Source organism: Oryzias melastigma, linkage group LG23, assembly GCF_002922805.2.
Source record: "Oryzias melastigma strain HK-1 linkage group LG23, ASM292280v2, whole genome shotgun sequence".
Taxonomy (NCBI): Eukaryota; Metazoa; Chordata; class Actinopteri; order Beloniformes; family Adrianichthyidae; genus Oryzias; species Oryzias melastigma.
This window is the reverse complement of record NC_050534.1, coordinates 22,598,936-22,613,588: the sequence shown is the minus strand read 5'-3', so window position 1 is coordinate 22,613,588 and position 14,653 is coordinate 22,598,936. Positions and strand designations below refer to the sequence as shown.

Genomic DNA, 14,653 nt, shown 5'->3' with positions numbered 1-14,653 from the left:
GAATTTGAGAAAACGCGGAGATTTGAGCACGCGCTCGGCGCGCGCGCGCGGATACATGTTTGTCATTTTTACTTTAAATATCGAGAATGTTAGGAGATCGAACCGGAATAAAACCGGTAATGAAACTGAAACAGGAAGTGACAAAAATCAGCTTTCAGATCATCGACATGAGGAGGAGGTTCTGACCTGCAGAACCGAACCGGTTCTGATGTGTGGGAACCTGATCCAGAAAGTCACGTGTTTCCAGGAGAGTCCTGGAGGTTCTGGTTTGAGCTTCAGTCCTGAAGCGTCTCTGGTTCTTCAGAACCGCCTGTTGGAGATCCATCTGAAGGATCAGATTGATTTGGGTTTGAGTCCGATCCCCGCTGATGCTGCAGGATCAGAACCGATCTTGGGTTTTCACCTGTTCAGGTGGAGCAGCGAGCTGAAGTCCGTCAGAACTTTTCAGTTCCTTAAAGCCTTCATTGGTTCTGTTGGTTCCTGTTTCAGAAGCAGATCCGATCAGACTGAACCGTTGCTTTCAGATCAGGTTCTGTTTCGGATCTCCAGAATACGGAACATTCCTGGGATTTGGGTTCTTGTTTCACTACGTTCAGTGACTGACACACGTCAGTGTGGGCGGGGCCAGAAACACCTGTGTGAGGGCAGCAGGTCTGGGTCTGACAGACTGGACTCCGTCCAGAACCGTCACTTGGGTTCTGGGTTCCAGTCTGTGTCTGAGCGCCTGCGTCTGTCAGCAGAACCGGACTCACCGGACCGCTCAGAGCCTCGCCTGCTGCGTGTCAGAGAGAGGTTAAAGTCCTCTGATTGGCTGCAGCAGCTGACAGGGGGCGGAGCCTGTCAGACACCTGTTTATGAGGCTTTGATAAAACTCAACGATCAGCTGTTTCTGTCAGAACAGATTCAGTTTTATTTTAGAATCACGGCTGTGAAACAAAGAAAAACCGGTGGAGTTAAACCGTTTCAGCCGCTTCACCTCGTACGTCATCCAGAGAAAACGCCGTTTCAGCCAGAAGAAGTCACCATTTTTCTGTATTATGGTCGCCGCTATGTTGGAGCCAGACGAATGCGATTGGTTGGAGTCAGTCTGAGTCGTGGTAACTACAGTCACCAATCAGGGTGAGCTTGTTGGAAGGCCACACCCCTTTCACTGAAATCCAGTTTGGAGAATCTGTCAATCAAGCCTTCTTGTGGGGACCACATGCTTTTACTGAGGCTTCTGATTGGTCCGTTTATAACTTGAATAAATTGTAATAAAAAAGTCCGGAATGTTTATTCTGACCAACAGCTGTTTGTTTCTTTAGCAGTTACTTCCTGTTTGGAACTCCGGGGGCGGGGTCTATCAGTCCAGTCTGATCTGCCCCCCCAGGCCTTCATCAGAGGATGGCGCTCCAACATGATGTCATCAGCGAGACTCCGCCTTTCTTCTCCCCCTGCTGAGGAGGGCCTGACCCCCCCTCAGTGACGGTCGGCTCTCAGCTGTAAGCCGCGCTCGGTCCCCTTCGTCTCCATGACATCACAGCGTGCCGTTGCCATGGAGCTGTTCACTGGCTGACGGCGGCGGGGGAGGGAGCAGGACCGTCCGTCGGACATGTCAGAGCGTCCCGGCTGCAGGTCTGGATCCGGACTCCCGCGGCCCAGCGCCGTGCGGCCCATCAGGCCCGAGGCGCTGGTGGCGCTGCTGGAGGCGGGCCCGGACCGCGTGGTTCTGATCGACAGCCGGCCCTTTGTGGACTTCAACGCCGCGCACATCCTGGACGCCGTCAATGTGAACTGCTCCAAGCTGATGAAGAGGAGGCTGCAGCAGGACAAGGTCCAGATCACGGAGCTGCTGCAGCACTCGGCCAAGAAGGAGGTAGGGGGAGGAGGAGGAGGTGATGGAGGAGGAGGAGGTGATGGAGGAGGAGGAGGTGATGGAGGAGGAACGTCCTGTCAGATCCTGAGGAGTGTGGTTGTGCCGTGTGTCCACCAGCTGGACCTGCAGGAGGTTCAAGAGGTGGTGGTCTACGATCAGAGCTCGTCAGACCCGGCTGCTCTCGGGTCCGACTGTTTCCTCAATGTCCTGCTGCTCAAACTGGAGAGGAACTTCACAGCAGTGCACCTGCTGTCAGGTAAGCTCCGCCCCACTGTGCTCTTTCCTGTCAATCGGTCTAAATGTGTCCATTGAGGATTGTTGGCAGAGTTGGATGCTATGACACGTTTTGTACAGCAGAGGGAGGCAAACATCCTTTAGATCAGGAGAGTCAAACTCAATCGTACAGGAGCCAAAATCCAGAACACACCTGAGGTCGCGGGCCGAACAGGATAAACATTTAAAGAAAACTCTAAAACTACGTTTAAAAAATTCAAAATCGTAACTTTATAACATAATTATGAACTAGATATATAACATTACCTGTGATGATGGTAGAGTGAATGCTGGAAGCTGAATTTGGCCGCTGAAGAAGCTGAAACTGAAAACGCTAAAGCAGATGGCTGAAAACGCTAAAGCTGAAGCTGAAAACGCTAAAGCTGATAGCTGAAAATGCTAAAGCAGATAGCTGAAAACGCTAAAGCAGATAGCTGAAAACGCTAAAGCAGATAGCTGAAAACGCTAAAGCTGAAGCTGAAAACGCTAAAGCTGAAGCTGAAAACGCTAAAGCTGAAGCTGAAAACGCTAAAGCTGAAAACGCTAAAGCTGATAGCTGAAAATGCTAAAGCTGATAGCTGAAAACGCTAAAGCTGAAAACGCTAAAGCTGATAGCTGAAAATGCTAAAGCTGATAGCTGAAAGCGCTAAAGCTGATAGCTGAAAGCGCTAAAGCTGATAGCTGAAAGCGCTAAAGCTGATAGCTAAAAACGCTAAAGCTGAAAACACTAAAGCTGATAGCTGAAAATGCTATAGCTGAAAACACTAAAGCTGAAGCTGAAAACGCTAAAGCTGATAGCTGAAAACGCTAAAGCAGATAGCTGAAAAAGCTAAAGCTGATAGCTGAAAATGCTAAAGCTGATAGCTGAAAACGCTAAAGCTGAAAACACTAAAGCTGATAGCTGAAAATGCTAAAGCTGGAAACGCTAAAGCTGATAGCTGAAAATGCTAAAGCTGATAGCTGAAAACGCTAAAGCTGAAGCTGAAAGCTCTAAAGCTGATAGCTGAAAACGCTTGCTAATGTCTTAGCTGGCTATCAACTCCAGCGTTTTCTCTGACCTCGGATCACTCCAGAGGCTTTAGGGTCCACGGATGACCCGTATGGATCATCGACGCGGTTCTGCACAGACATGCCCCCCTTCTCCCTTTTCTTTCCTCCACATTCTTCAAACACGATTCGCACATCAAATTTGTGTCCTCCACCTTTCTTTTAGCACACAGTCGCTGCTGGACGCTGGTATAAAAGTGTGGGAGGAGCCACCCTCACTAGTCTGTCTCGCCCTCCTTATGAAAGATGGAGGATATTGAGAGATCTGGTGGATTTATTTAATTTAGTTTTATTTAAAGTGTTGATCTGAAACCTTTTTGATGAACACAGAACTGATATTCTGGCGAAAGAAAATGTTTTTACATCTCTGGAAATAAAGAGTTTCACGCAACACACCTGACCATCTATCACGGTACACCAGTGTACCGTGATAGATGGTCAGATGGAGAACACACACGTGCTCACACACGTGCACACACAGCTGCCAGCATGGAGAGAGTCCTGTAAATGTTGGCCGTGTTTGGAGCTGAGTTCTACACTCAGTACTGGAATCACGGCGCTGTCAGGAGTCCGGATCCAGACCGTTGGTTCAGTTGTCCCTCCTCCGTGGAGCATGGGGAGGTTGGACTCATAGCGGCGTGTCTCCTCAGGGGGGTTCTCCACCTTCTCTCACCTGTTTCCTGGTCTGTGTGAGGGGAGGTCTGCGCTGGTGCCCTCCTGCGTCTCCCAGCCCTGCCTCCCCATCAGCAGCTCTGGTCCCACCCGCATCCTCCCTCACCTGTACCTGGGCTGCCAGAGGGACGTCCTCAACATGGTGAGCCCGTTAGCCCCTCCCACTGGCGGCGTGGGCTCCACTGTCTAACCGATTCTCGCCGTTTGGCTCTGCAGGACCTGATGCAGGAGAACGACATCGCCTACGTCCTGAACGCCAGCAACACCTGTCCCAAGCCGGACTTCATTCCAGAATCCCACTTCCTGCGCGTTCCTGTCAACGACTCCTTCTGCGAGAAGATCCTGCCGTGGCTGGACCGCTCCGTGGAGTTCATCGGTGAGTGTTTGTCTCTTCTCAGGTTTGTGGTGACAGCCTTTAGGCCACACCCCCTCTGCTGTGTTTCAGAGAAGGCCAAGGCCTCCAACGCCCGGGTTCTGGTCCACTGCCTGGCAGGAATTTCCCGCTCCGCCACCATTGCCATCGCCTACATCATGAAGAGGATGGACATGTCTCTGGACGAGGCGTACAGGTGAGACTGGAGGCGGGGCTTGGTTCTGAGCTGTGGTCCTGGTTCTGAACTTTGATTCTGACATGAGCCCGGGTTCTGACCCGTGGTTCTGTGACGGCCCGTCTGACCCAGCTGTCCCGTCCTCAGGTTCGTGAAGGACAAACGTCCCACCATCTCCCCGAACTTCAACTTCCTGGGTCAGCTGCTGGACTTTGAGAAGAAGATCAAAGTTCCCGTCGGTTCTGACGGCAGACTTAAGCCCCTCCCACTCTCCACGCCTGGTGGCGGGACGCCAGCTCATCTGACGGAGGTGGAACCCCTGGCCCAGCTGGACGCCCTCGAGGGCCCCGCCCCGCTGGAGGTGGAGCCCTGTGTTCTGGCCGACGCCCCCTTGGATCTGGTTGAGGCTGTGGGGGGGCTGCAGCTGGACGAGGACAACGCCCGGCTGAAGCGCTCCTTTTCTCTGGACATCAGGTCGTACGGCGAGCACTCAGGCTCCGCCCCTGCCGCGCCGGGGCCCCATGGTGGCCCCGCTGAAGACTTCTACAAGGCGCCTCCTTTCAAGGAGTCGGGCGGGAAGCTGTGCCAGTTCTCCCCGGTGGAGGAGGTGTCGGAGCAGTCCACGCCGGAGCAGAGCCCGGACAAGGAGGCGGCGGGCGGCGTGGAGCGAGCAGCCCCGCCCTCCAGCTTCAGCAAACCTCCCCCGGCGGCCCCCCCCTGCCCACGCCAGCTGCAGCGCAGCGGCAGCATGGAGGAGAGCGGCGCCAGCTTCCTGTGGGGTGTGTCCTGCAGCCAGCAGCACGTGGCGCGGCCGCGCTCCGGCGCCGCCCTGAAGGGCTGGCACTCCGACATCCTGCTGGGGCCCGTCGCCGTCTCCACGTCCTCGCTGGCTGCCGGCTGGTTCCTGTCGGAGTCGCCGCACTTCTTCTCCGCTTCGACCGCCCTCGGTGGCGGCGGCCTGTCGCCGTACGGCTGCGGCCCCGGCCTGGAGGCTGTGCGGCGCCGCGGCCGGCAGCGTGCAGCGGACCGCGGCGACTCACGGCGGAGCTGGCACGAAGAGAGCAGCTTCGAGAAGCAGCTGAAGCGCCGCAGCTGCCAGATGGAGCTCGGAGACGGCGGCGGGCCGGCCCGGGAGGACGGCGCCGCCACGAGGAGGGGCTCAGGGTTCTCCAGCAGCATGGAGGTCATCCAGGTGTCCTGAGGGGGCGCCGCGCCGCCGGAGGGGGCGGGGAAACCTTAAATATAACTGTCCAGTGTGACTGAGCGGGTCACCGACCCAACATGTTCTGACCAGACTTGTGATGGACCCAAACCTCAGAACCTGGTTCTGTTCTGGACAAGAGGTTCCACCAGGAGTGGTGCTGAGCCCGCCAAGGTCCAAACTGAAAATGTGAAGTTTGTCTTCAGATTTACCTCTGCTCAGGTTCTACTGCTGTTTCTGGTTCTGGTCCAGTTTGGTCCCCTTGTCTCTTGTGGGTCAGACAGTCTGGACACCATGCTGGTTCTGGTCTGTCACCGAGCCCTGAAACAGCGTTCTCTGTCTGGATGTGGATCTGGGAGAAGGTGTCCTTCCCTGGGTCGGTTCTGGAGGGACCAGTTGAGATCCAGAACCGGGTCGGTGGTGGGAAGATGTAGCAAAATGTTGAGTTCTATAAGGTGTGGCTGACCGGCGTTTGTGGTTCTGTTTGATCTGCTGAGTGATCCATGTTCGGATGATGTGATGGTTCTGATGAGTCCAATAAAGTCTTCCTTTCCGGTCCTGGTCGTCTGTCCAGTTCTGATGGATGCAGTTCCAGCTGCGTCTAGTTTTCTGATCAGAACCAGTAAAACGGATCCTGGAGACGAAACGTCGATTGAACGATTTACTGAGGAGGACAAACGGGGAAGAAAGTCTCTCCAGCTCTGAGCTTTCTGCTGAACCTCCTCTTCATCCCACAGGAACAGAACCGTCCTTCATCCTCCTCTTCCTCCGTGCAGGCTGCAGCGCCGCTTCTGACCAGCAGAGGGCGTAACAGTTGGTCCCTGCGCGCTGACTGACAGGAGAGAGTTCTCTTAAGTTCTCTTTGACTGAAGGTCTTTTCTTAACCTTTAATGTTTTATAAACACAGTGAAGGTTCTGGTGTCTGGAGGTCATGACAGTACATGAGATCTGAACTTTTGATTTGACTCTTGATTTTGTGAGAATAGAAACATTATTTCCAGAGATCTTCTCTGGGGTATTTCCAGCTCCAGTTTCCTCCTACGTGAGAACGTTCTTCTGAATCTCCAAATCCTCATTTATTCTCAGAGATTTTCAGGACAGCAAATCTTCAGAGAGTTTAAACATTTCATGATTATTTTATCTAAAGACAGAACAAACCGAGTCCAGCTGATGATTCTTTTATCTTGAATAGAATCGACCTGCATGAATCTATTCACGTTGGAGCCACAGATTCTCTTCTTCCTTTTCAACCATTTAAAGTCTTCAGTCAAAATCAAACTTTTACACAACAACTTAAACCAACAGAATATAAGTCATTCGTCTTCTTGTCGCTTTGTTCCTGTCGGGGTCGCGGGGGTGCTGGAGCCTAACCCGGCTGCTGATGGGTGAAGGCGGGGTTTACCTGGACAGGTGAACTCCGCCTTCAGAGCCTCATGTGTCTCTGGAGAAAATAAAAGGCTTTTGTTCATTTGTAAAAGTAACTAAAGGAAAAGGTGAGTAAGTAGTAGAGTAAAAAACAAACCTGAACTTTCTTGAAGTCCTTCCCCAACAGCTGAATGTGAATCATTGGAGGATCCGTCATTCTCCACCAATCCTTCATCAATGTCATTCTGACACATTTATCACAGAAAATCCATTTATTGTCAGTAACCAGAACTAAAGCGACGTTAAACTGTAATCCACTGGATCATAAACAGATTTTCTCTTTCTGAACAGATTTAAAGTGGTTTTAATATCTGGTAGGGATCACTTCATGAGCTCTGATTTAGTTTTTGGTGGTTATTTTTATGATTTTGTGCCTCCAGAAACAGACAAATAAACCGTTCTCTTTATGATTGTCTGCATTGACGTGATCCTATGGCGCAGGATGTCTTTTATTTTGAAAGGAAGTCATGCAAAGCTCTGTCAAAATGATAAACTATTTCATAGTTAAAAAAAACTGTTTTCTCTTCAAGTCTGTGTTTTATTTATGCCAAAAAACACAATAGTTTGTTTGAATGTACATGTCAGTGACAAAAACATAATCAGATATGAACCAGAATCTTATTTTGGTGAAAGGCGACTGAAGACTTTGTGGCTCCGGCTGAGTTTTGGTTGGACGGATCTCTCAGGGTTGAAGTTCCTGTGAGTTAGGGAAACATTTCTCACATCTTATCTCTCTTTTCATCCCCAGATGATCCTGGATTTGAGTTAAATAACTTTAAATAAATATCTGCCTTTCAAAGCGTTTATACAGATGAATCGTTTCTGATCTAGAATATCTCACATTATTTTATTATTTCCTTTTCCGCGGTTTATTCAGACTCTGAGGTTATTTTCATTTGAGTCTACTAAAAAAGGGCAGACGGAGCTTTACTTTGAAAGGCTGAGTGGGCGTGGCCCCGCGCCTGGCAGGTCTCGCTCAGGGTTCGCGCGCGCGCTGCCGCGGAGCTCAGACCCGCGCGGCGCCGCTGGATGCTGCAGCCGGACAGCAGCTGCGCTCGTCGGACTCTCAGCGCAGAGAGGAGCCGCTGACGGAGAACCGGAACCGGAACGGGACCGGAGCATGAGCGCGTGACCGCGGGAGAACCGGGTGACCCCCAGCCTGAAGGTAAAGTCAACACCTGAGTCAGCAGACACGAACCGATCGATCCGGACGGATCCGTCACGAGACCGGATCCACCTGCGGGAGCCACTGGACCGGAACCGGCGAGCTTAACGAGCCGCAGGTGCGCGCGTGCAGGGGGCTGCAGGTGTGCCCGTCAGGGGCGCGTGCCCGGGTCCAACAACTTTCATCAAATAGTTCAAGTTAAAGAAATTCAGGTGTTATTTCCTCGAGGCGCGTGCGTGTTCAATGTGTGTAGTTGAGGTGACCTGAGGCCACGCCCCTTCCGGTGTGCCTCTTTAGAACCGGGCTCACAGGTTTGTGGAGGGTGACCCGGTTCTGGGTTGAGGTGCAGGTCCGGGTCACGGGGGTTCTGGTTGGAGGTTCTGGTTTGACAGTCCCAATATGGTTCCTCAGAACATCAGAACTTCTTTCGTCAACGGTCCGTCAGTAGCAGAACTTTTGCTGCAGAACCTTCAGAACCACGACTCAGCTAATCCAGAGGAGAATAGGATCAGATCAGAGGATTATCCAGGATCCTTCACTGTTTTCCTGATGTCACAGAACTCTCTGTGTTCTGGATCGCTCCAGATGGTTCTGGTTCGGTCTCTTCCCGGGTTTCTTTGGGCCAGTGTTCTTGTAGGCCACGCCCACAATGGTGACACCTGTCCAGGTGAACTGAAGAGAGCGGCGGAACGGTTCCGAGCGGCTGGAAGAATAATAGAACGATGTTCTGAAGGAGAACGGAGGTCAAACTTCACAGAACCAGAACAAAAGTGAACCCAGCCGTTGGACCGCCATCTCTACGGTTCACGGTTCTGATTGGTCGTTGTCCTCGCCGTGTTTTGTGTGATTCTTCGTCCAGCTCCTCCTGACTGTTTCGGTGCCGGTCAAAGCAGAACCCGCCATCGTCTGTGTCCTGATCCGGTCCTGATCCGGTCCTGACTCAGTCCTGATCCGGTCTTGACCCAGTCCTGACTCAGTCCTAACCCAGTCCTGATCCGGTCTTGATCTGGTTCCTATCCGGTCCTGATCCGGTCATGACCTGGTCCTGATCCAGTCCTGACTCGGTCCTGACCCGGTCCTGACTCGGTCCTGACCCGGTCCTGACCTGGTCCTGACCTGCCTCCTGTTAGCGGGTGGAGACCGGTTCTGATGTCAGAACTGCATCTGGGTTCTGGCAGGAGGAATCACGCAGCTGTGGGCCGAGTTCGGGTCAAATGTTCTTTGTGGTCAGAGCTGTTTGGACCCGACGGTCATGTGACCCGACGGTCATGTGACCCTCAGGCGTTCTCACAGATTTCTGCAGACTCAGACATCTGCTGAAGCGGAACGTTCTGGACCTTGAGGCCCGGTTGTTGTGTAACCACAGTAGTGAGTGTGTGTTTGTATTTGTGTGTACTTGTTGTGTGTTTGTGTGTAGCAGTGGTCGTTCTCTCAGAGTTCCTGCGTTCAGATCAACAAGGTTTTCTTCTTTAACTCTGGACGTGTCGTTCTCCACCCAGTTCTTGTTCTCCAGGAGTCCCCGAGGAGCCTTGTGTGTGTGTGGTTACCGCGGTGACGGGTTGTGTAACCGTACCTGTCAGGTGTCGCTGGGATCTGCTGGAGTGAAACTGGAGTGAACGAGGAGTCTGGTTGCAGGCCGGTGTCTGACCTTTTGACCTTTCAGGCTGAAAACGTGTGACGTGGACTCTGCGGTGCCTCCGGTGGCGCCGGAAGGTCCTGCAGGCTCCCTGTTCTCCTGACTCATCAGGGTCCTTCTGGTCTGGGGTTTGGGGGGACCCGGACTGAAGAAACAGCGGCCGATCGATCGATCTGTCAGTCAGTGATGCTGATTGGTTGATGGCAGCTGTGATGTCACGGCGAGGAAGGTTTGATGATGATGATTAAATCTGAAGGACGAAGGAGGGAAGACGGGGCTGGTCTGAGAGGAAGAAGAGGGCGGGGCTTCATCTGAGAAAGAGGTGGGCGGAGCCTCGTGGTGTGGTCATATTGTTTGTACTGAGACATGAAGGAAATGTAATCAGGAAAATCAGAAAAACAGAACCGCTGGACGTTCTGGACGTCCAAGAGAACGGCGTTAGGTCTCTTATTGTGAAGGGGGAACTCCAGTGTTTAAGAAAGTCTTTTATTTTGAAAGGGAAACTTAGGCGTTTATGAAGGTCTTTTATTCTGAAAGGGAAACTTCACCATTTATGAAGGTCTTTTATTCTGAAAGGGAAACTCCCGTATTGATGAAAGTCTTTTATTTTGAAAGGAAAACTTCAGCATTTATGAAGGTCTTTTATTCTGAAAGGGAAACTCCAGTATTGATGAAAGTCTTTTATTTTGAAAGGAAAACTTCAGCATTTATGAAGGTCTTTTATTCTGAAGGAGAACCTCCAGTGTTTATGAAGGACTTTTATTCTGAAGGAGAACCTTCAGCGTTTATGAAGGTCTTTTATTCTGAAAGGGAAACTTCAGTGTCTATGAAGGTCTTTTATTCTGAAGGAGAACCTCCAGCGTTTATGAACTTTTATTGTGAAAGGGAAATCTCAGCGTCTATGGAGGTCTTTTATTCTGAAATTGAAACTCCAGTGTTTATGAAGGACTTGTATTCTGAAAGGGAAACTCCAGTATTGTGAAGGTCTTTTATTCTGAAAGGGAAACTTCAGTGTCTATGAAGGTCTTTTATTCTGAAGGAGAACCTCCAGCGTTTATGAACTTTTATTGTGAAAGGGAAATCTCAGCATTTATGAAGGTCTTTTATTCTGAAGGAGAACCTCCAGCGTTTATGAAGGACTTTTACTCTGAAAGGGAAACTCCAGTATTGTGAAAGTCTTTTATTTTGAAAGGAAAACTCCAGTATTTATAAAGGTCTTTTATTCTGAAAGGGAAACTCCAGTATTTTTAATCTGAAGGAGGAAGTCAAACATTAGAGCGTCTAAATCAACTGTAGAATAAAATCGGAGCTGGTTCTGATCGGATCTTCTGAGCAGATCAGTTCGATTCTGGAGGTGTCGGCGTGCCGGCCGCTCCACCATCTGTCACCTGTCGGCTCAGATACTTTCTCAGCATTAAGCCCCTCCCCCAGCGCTGGTCAGAGGCTTAAGTTCTGGTGACGCGGCGGCTCGGATCCTCACTGACCTGCTGCTTCCTGCTGACCGCCGGTCGCCTCACCTGTGGACCCGGACAGGTGAGCTTCACCTGCAGCTCTTCAAGGACGTTACTGTCACTGCGGCGTGTGGGCGTGTCCGAGGGCGGAGCTAACAGACAGCTTTATTCTGGATCCACAGAACCTGAACCGGACCAGAACCTCCGGGTTCGTTTGCTTCAGCTTTGACGAACAGAAAGATGAAAATCCTGAAAAACTTTCCAGATTTTTCCGAAAAAGTTTCTCCAGACGTAGAAATTCTTCCAGGAGCGTCTGGATCCGTTTCAAACATTTAACCTCAATGTGGACGCTGACCCACAGCCGGGCCCAGGTTGATGTGTCATCAGGGCGGTTCTGATCCAAACCAAAGTCCAGCTTCCTCCTCAGCAGCTGAAGTTGGTTTCTGGGTTTGGGTCGCCGAGTTGGTCAGAAGTTTCTGTTCTCAGCCGGCTGCAGTCTGAGGATCCAAACCGGACCTTCAGCGGTTCTGAGGGGTTCTTAACCCGGCAGAGAACTGGGTTCTGCTGAGTTCTGCTGAGTTCTGCTGCCATCAGTGTGTGAATGTGGAGTGTTTTGGACCTGAATGAAAACAGACGTTTTCCTCCAGACCTTCTGTAGTAACCCTGATGTTCTGCTCGGTTCTGTTTGGTTCTGCTCGGTTCTGTTTGGTTCTGCTCGGTTCTGTTTGGTTCTGCTCTGTTTGGTTCCGTGTGGCCCGTTTCCTCCTCAGCCTGTTCTCAGGACTGAAGCTTCAGCACTTCCAGGATTATTGTGGATTATTTTTAGCCTCCTCTGTGGCGGTGGGGGTGGGGTTGCCCTAAAAGCTGCAGGTGAACGCCGCTCCGCTCCACGCCGGCGGAAAACCGGGTCAGGATCAGAACACGCGCGGTCCGGATGCAGAGCCGGTGGAACTGAAGTTCCCTGATCAGAGTTAGCCTAGCTTAAGCTGCAGTAATCATGTAAACATGTAAACAAACATGTAAACAAACATGTAAACGTGTTCTCTGTGTGGGAAAGGCTGCAGAGGTGCATTGTGGGAAATATCTTTCCACAGGAAGCTCAAAGCCTCAGATCACTGATGGACCTCCAGCATAGATGTTTGGTCTCAGTTCTGGTTCTGTCGGGTCTTCCTGAGCTCCTCCTCTCTGTCCCATTTCTCAAAGTCACTGTGACCCTGTGGCGGTCCCGGCCCGGTTCTGGTCTCTGGGGTCCGGCGTGGACTGGTTTTCTGCATGTAGGTCAGAGGAGCGGCGTGTTCCCGATGCTGCAGTCACAGGACAGCTGATCGATGCTGCCGATCAATACGGCTGTGACCCGACCCGTCTGCCCAGAACCTTCCTTCAGGAGGCCAGAACCGGCACCGGGGATCGGGCCGTAATCCGGGATTATTCCCAGCGTGACGATCAGTGAAGGAAAGGCTGGGATTAACTCCCAGATGAAGGCTGTGAGGATGAGGAGGGCAGAGCGCTGACAGCCGGTCGCCGCGGCGACGCCGTGTTGTGAGAGTGTTTCCACGGCGACCGAGCTGCTCGCCGTTTACACGCTGGAGCTGCAGTTTAATATCTAACCGAGATAAGCAGGCGGGGAACCAGAGGACAAAAGGTCACACGTGCACGCACGTGCACACCGAGTGTGAAAGGCGATCCCACAGGTCCTTCCGTCAGCCAAACACGCCGTAAACGCTACCGAGGAACCCGACGGTCCAGAGGCACAGAACCTTCTGGATCAGAACCAGACTGAAGTTCTGTTGGATCCTCGGTTTCTCATTCAAATAAACAGAACACTCCCAGTTCCTGGAAGTTCTGCTCTGCTGCTTATTCTTCCACACTTCTGGTGTCGTCAGTTCTGGTTTCAAAGGTTCGTCCCGAACAGAACCTCCTCTGTTCTGCAGAACTCGGCTCAGCTTCAGCGATCCTCCGGACTCTCTTCCTTATGCGGTTCTAGTATTTAAAGTCTGTTTTTCTGAGGGACTTCATCATATTTTCATTATTAGTTATCAAAAACCATCTGGTTCCGGTCCAATCCGGTCCAGTTCGGTCCTCAGTTTCCTGTTACTTCCTTTTTGTTTGAAGTCTTGGTTCTGGTTCTTCTTGGTGGAACCGTCAGCTTTTTCCTCAAGGTGGAATGAAGGATGAGGAAGCTGGCGTCCAGAGGCCCGGTTCTGGACGTGTTTCCTGTTTGGACCTTTGCTCTGGATCTGCCTGAAGGTTCTCACTCTGATGTCTGAGGACTGAAGATCCAAACGGTTGTTTGATGGAAACCGGAACCGTTTCTGGTTGATTGTCTGTTCATAGCATTGACTGTATATAGAGAACTGGACTGAGCGAGTGTGATGTCATCCATAGAAAATGTTTCATGTCTCCAGTAAAATTACGTTGATTCAGTCGCCGTTTCTAGTGATGCGGATGCCGCCATGCTGGAGCCAGACGGCAGTGATTGGTCCGAGTTGTCTCAGTCATCGTTTCTATGGCAACACCAATCAGGTTGTTCCAAGGCCACACCCCTTCACTGAAAGCAGTTGGAGAGAATCTGTCAAAGATTAACGGTGGGGGCCAGCAGGCTCCGCCCACTTTTACTGATGCATCCGATTGGTCCGTTTATAACTTGAAAACAGAAAAAAAAGAAACATGGAGCCACTTCCTGTTTGGAATGCCAGGGGGCGGGGCCACTCAGTCCAGTTCTCTATACATAGACAATGGTTAATAGCTATAGTTTTTGTGGGCGGAGTCAGTGTTTCTGAGGGGATGATGGGAGTTGGTCTGATTTGGCTTTGCGATGTCACACATCCTCTCAGCTATTGACCAATCACAGCTGAGCACGCGGTCGGCCCGTGGTCGGCGTGCCAGCAGGTCGGAAGTCCAAAGGTCTCTGAGACTTTGATCAGAGGGCGGCGGCTCCGGAACGGCCTGTCAATCATTCACCGAACAGGAAGTCCTCTTCCGGTCCGGAGGGTCCGAATCCATGACTCTCTCAAGTCCTGAAGCTCCTCCTTCATGAGCCTCCAGAAAGTTCTGGATGAAATGATCCGATGTTTGTGTTGCACAGCCTGAAAGCTGAGGTTCTTTAGAAAACCCGGACCGGATCAGAACCTTCTCTGTGAAGGTCCAGCTGGACCTCACAGGAGGGAACATTTTGGTTCAGAAAGTTGGGCGGTTCTGCATGGTGGGGGAGGAGTGATGGTGTGGTCTGGTTCTGCAGAACCTTTCAGAGGTCCTCGTCTCAGAACCAGAACCTAGGATTCTTCAGCAGGTAAAGCCCGTCAGAACCAAGGAGAATGAGTCCGTCAGAGGAAAGTAAAGAGGATTGAGGAGCAGATTTAAACTCCCCACACAAACACAGT

At 51.4% G+C, this 14,653-nt stretch overlaps 2 protein-coding genes across 6 annotated transcripts in view; both read left to right on the top strand.

The window, feature by feature from the left end:
• The window catches only part of dusp16 (dual specificity phosphatase 16), a 6,583-nt gene extending 429 nt beyond the window's left edge, over positions 1-6,154 (top strand). Inside the window, exons 1-7 of one of the 3 annotated variants that reach the window (XM_024290340.2) lie at positions 73-1,226; positions 1,308-1,855; positions 1,973-2,111; positions 3,826-3,989; positions 4,064-4,223; positions 4,293-4,416; positions 4,543-6,154. In XM_024290340.2, the coding sequence (XP_024146108.1) occupies positions 1,592-1,855; positions 1,973-2,111; positions 3,826-3,989; positions 4,064-4,223; positions 4,293-4,416; positions 4,543-5,596 (1,905 nt within the window). In that variant the 5' untranslated portion in view covers positions 73-1,226; positions 1,308-1,591 and the 3' untranslated portion in view covers positions 5,597-6,154. Of the gene's footprint in view, positions 1-72; positions 1,227-1,304; positions 1,856-1,972; positions 2,112-3,825; positions 3,990-4,063; positions 4,224-4,292; positions 4,417-4,542 lie in introns of those variants that run through there. The other 2 variants (XM_024290329.2, XM_024290321.2) reach the window with 2 other exon arrangements.
• Positions 6,155-7,957: 1,803 nt separating this feature from the next.
• Positions 7,958-14,653, top strand: part of eps8a (epidermal growth factor receptor pathway substrate 8a) — a 21,331-nt gene continuing 14,635 nt past the window's right edge. Inside the window, exon 1 of one of the 3 annotated variants that reach the window (XM_024287500.2) lies at positions 7,958-8,186. The gene's annotated coding sequence lies outside the window, so the exon portion shown is untranslated. The remainder of the gene's footprint in view (positions 8,187-14,653) is intronic. The other 2 variants (XM_036210249.1, XM_024287508.2) reach the window with 2 other exon arrangements.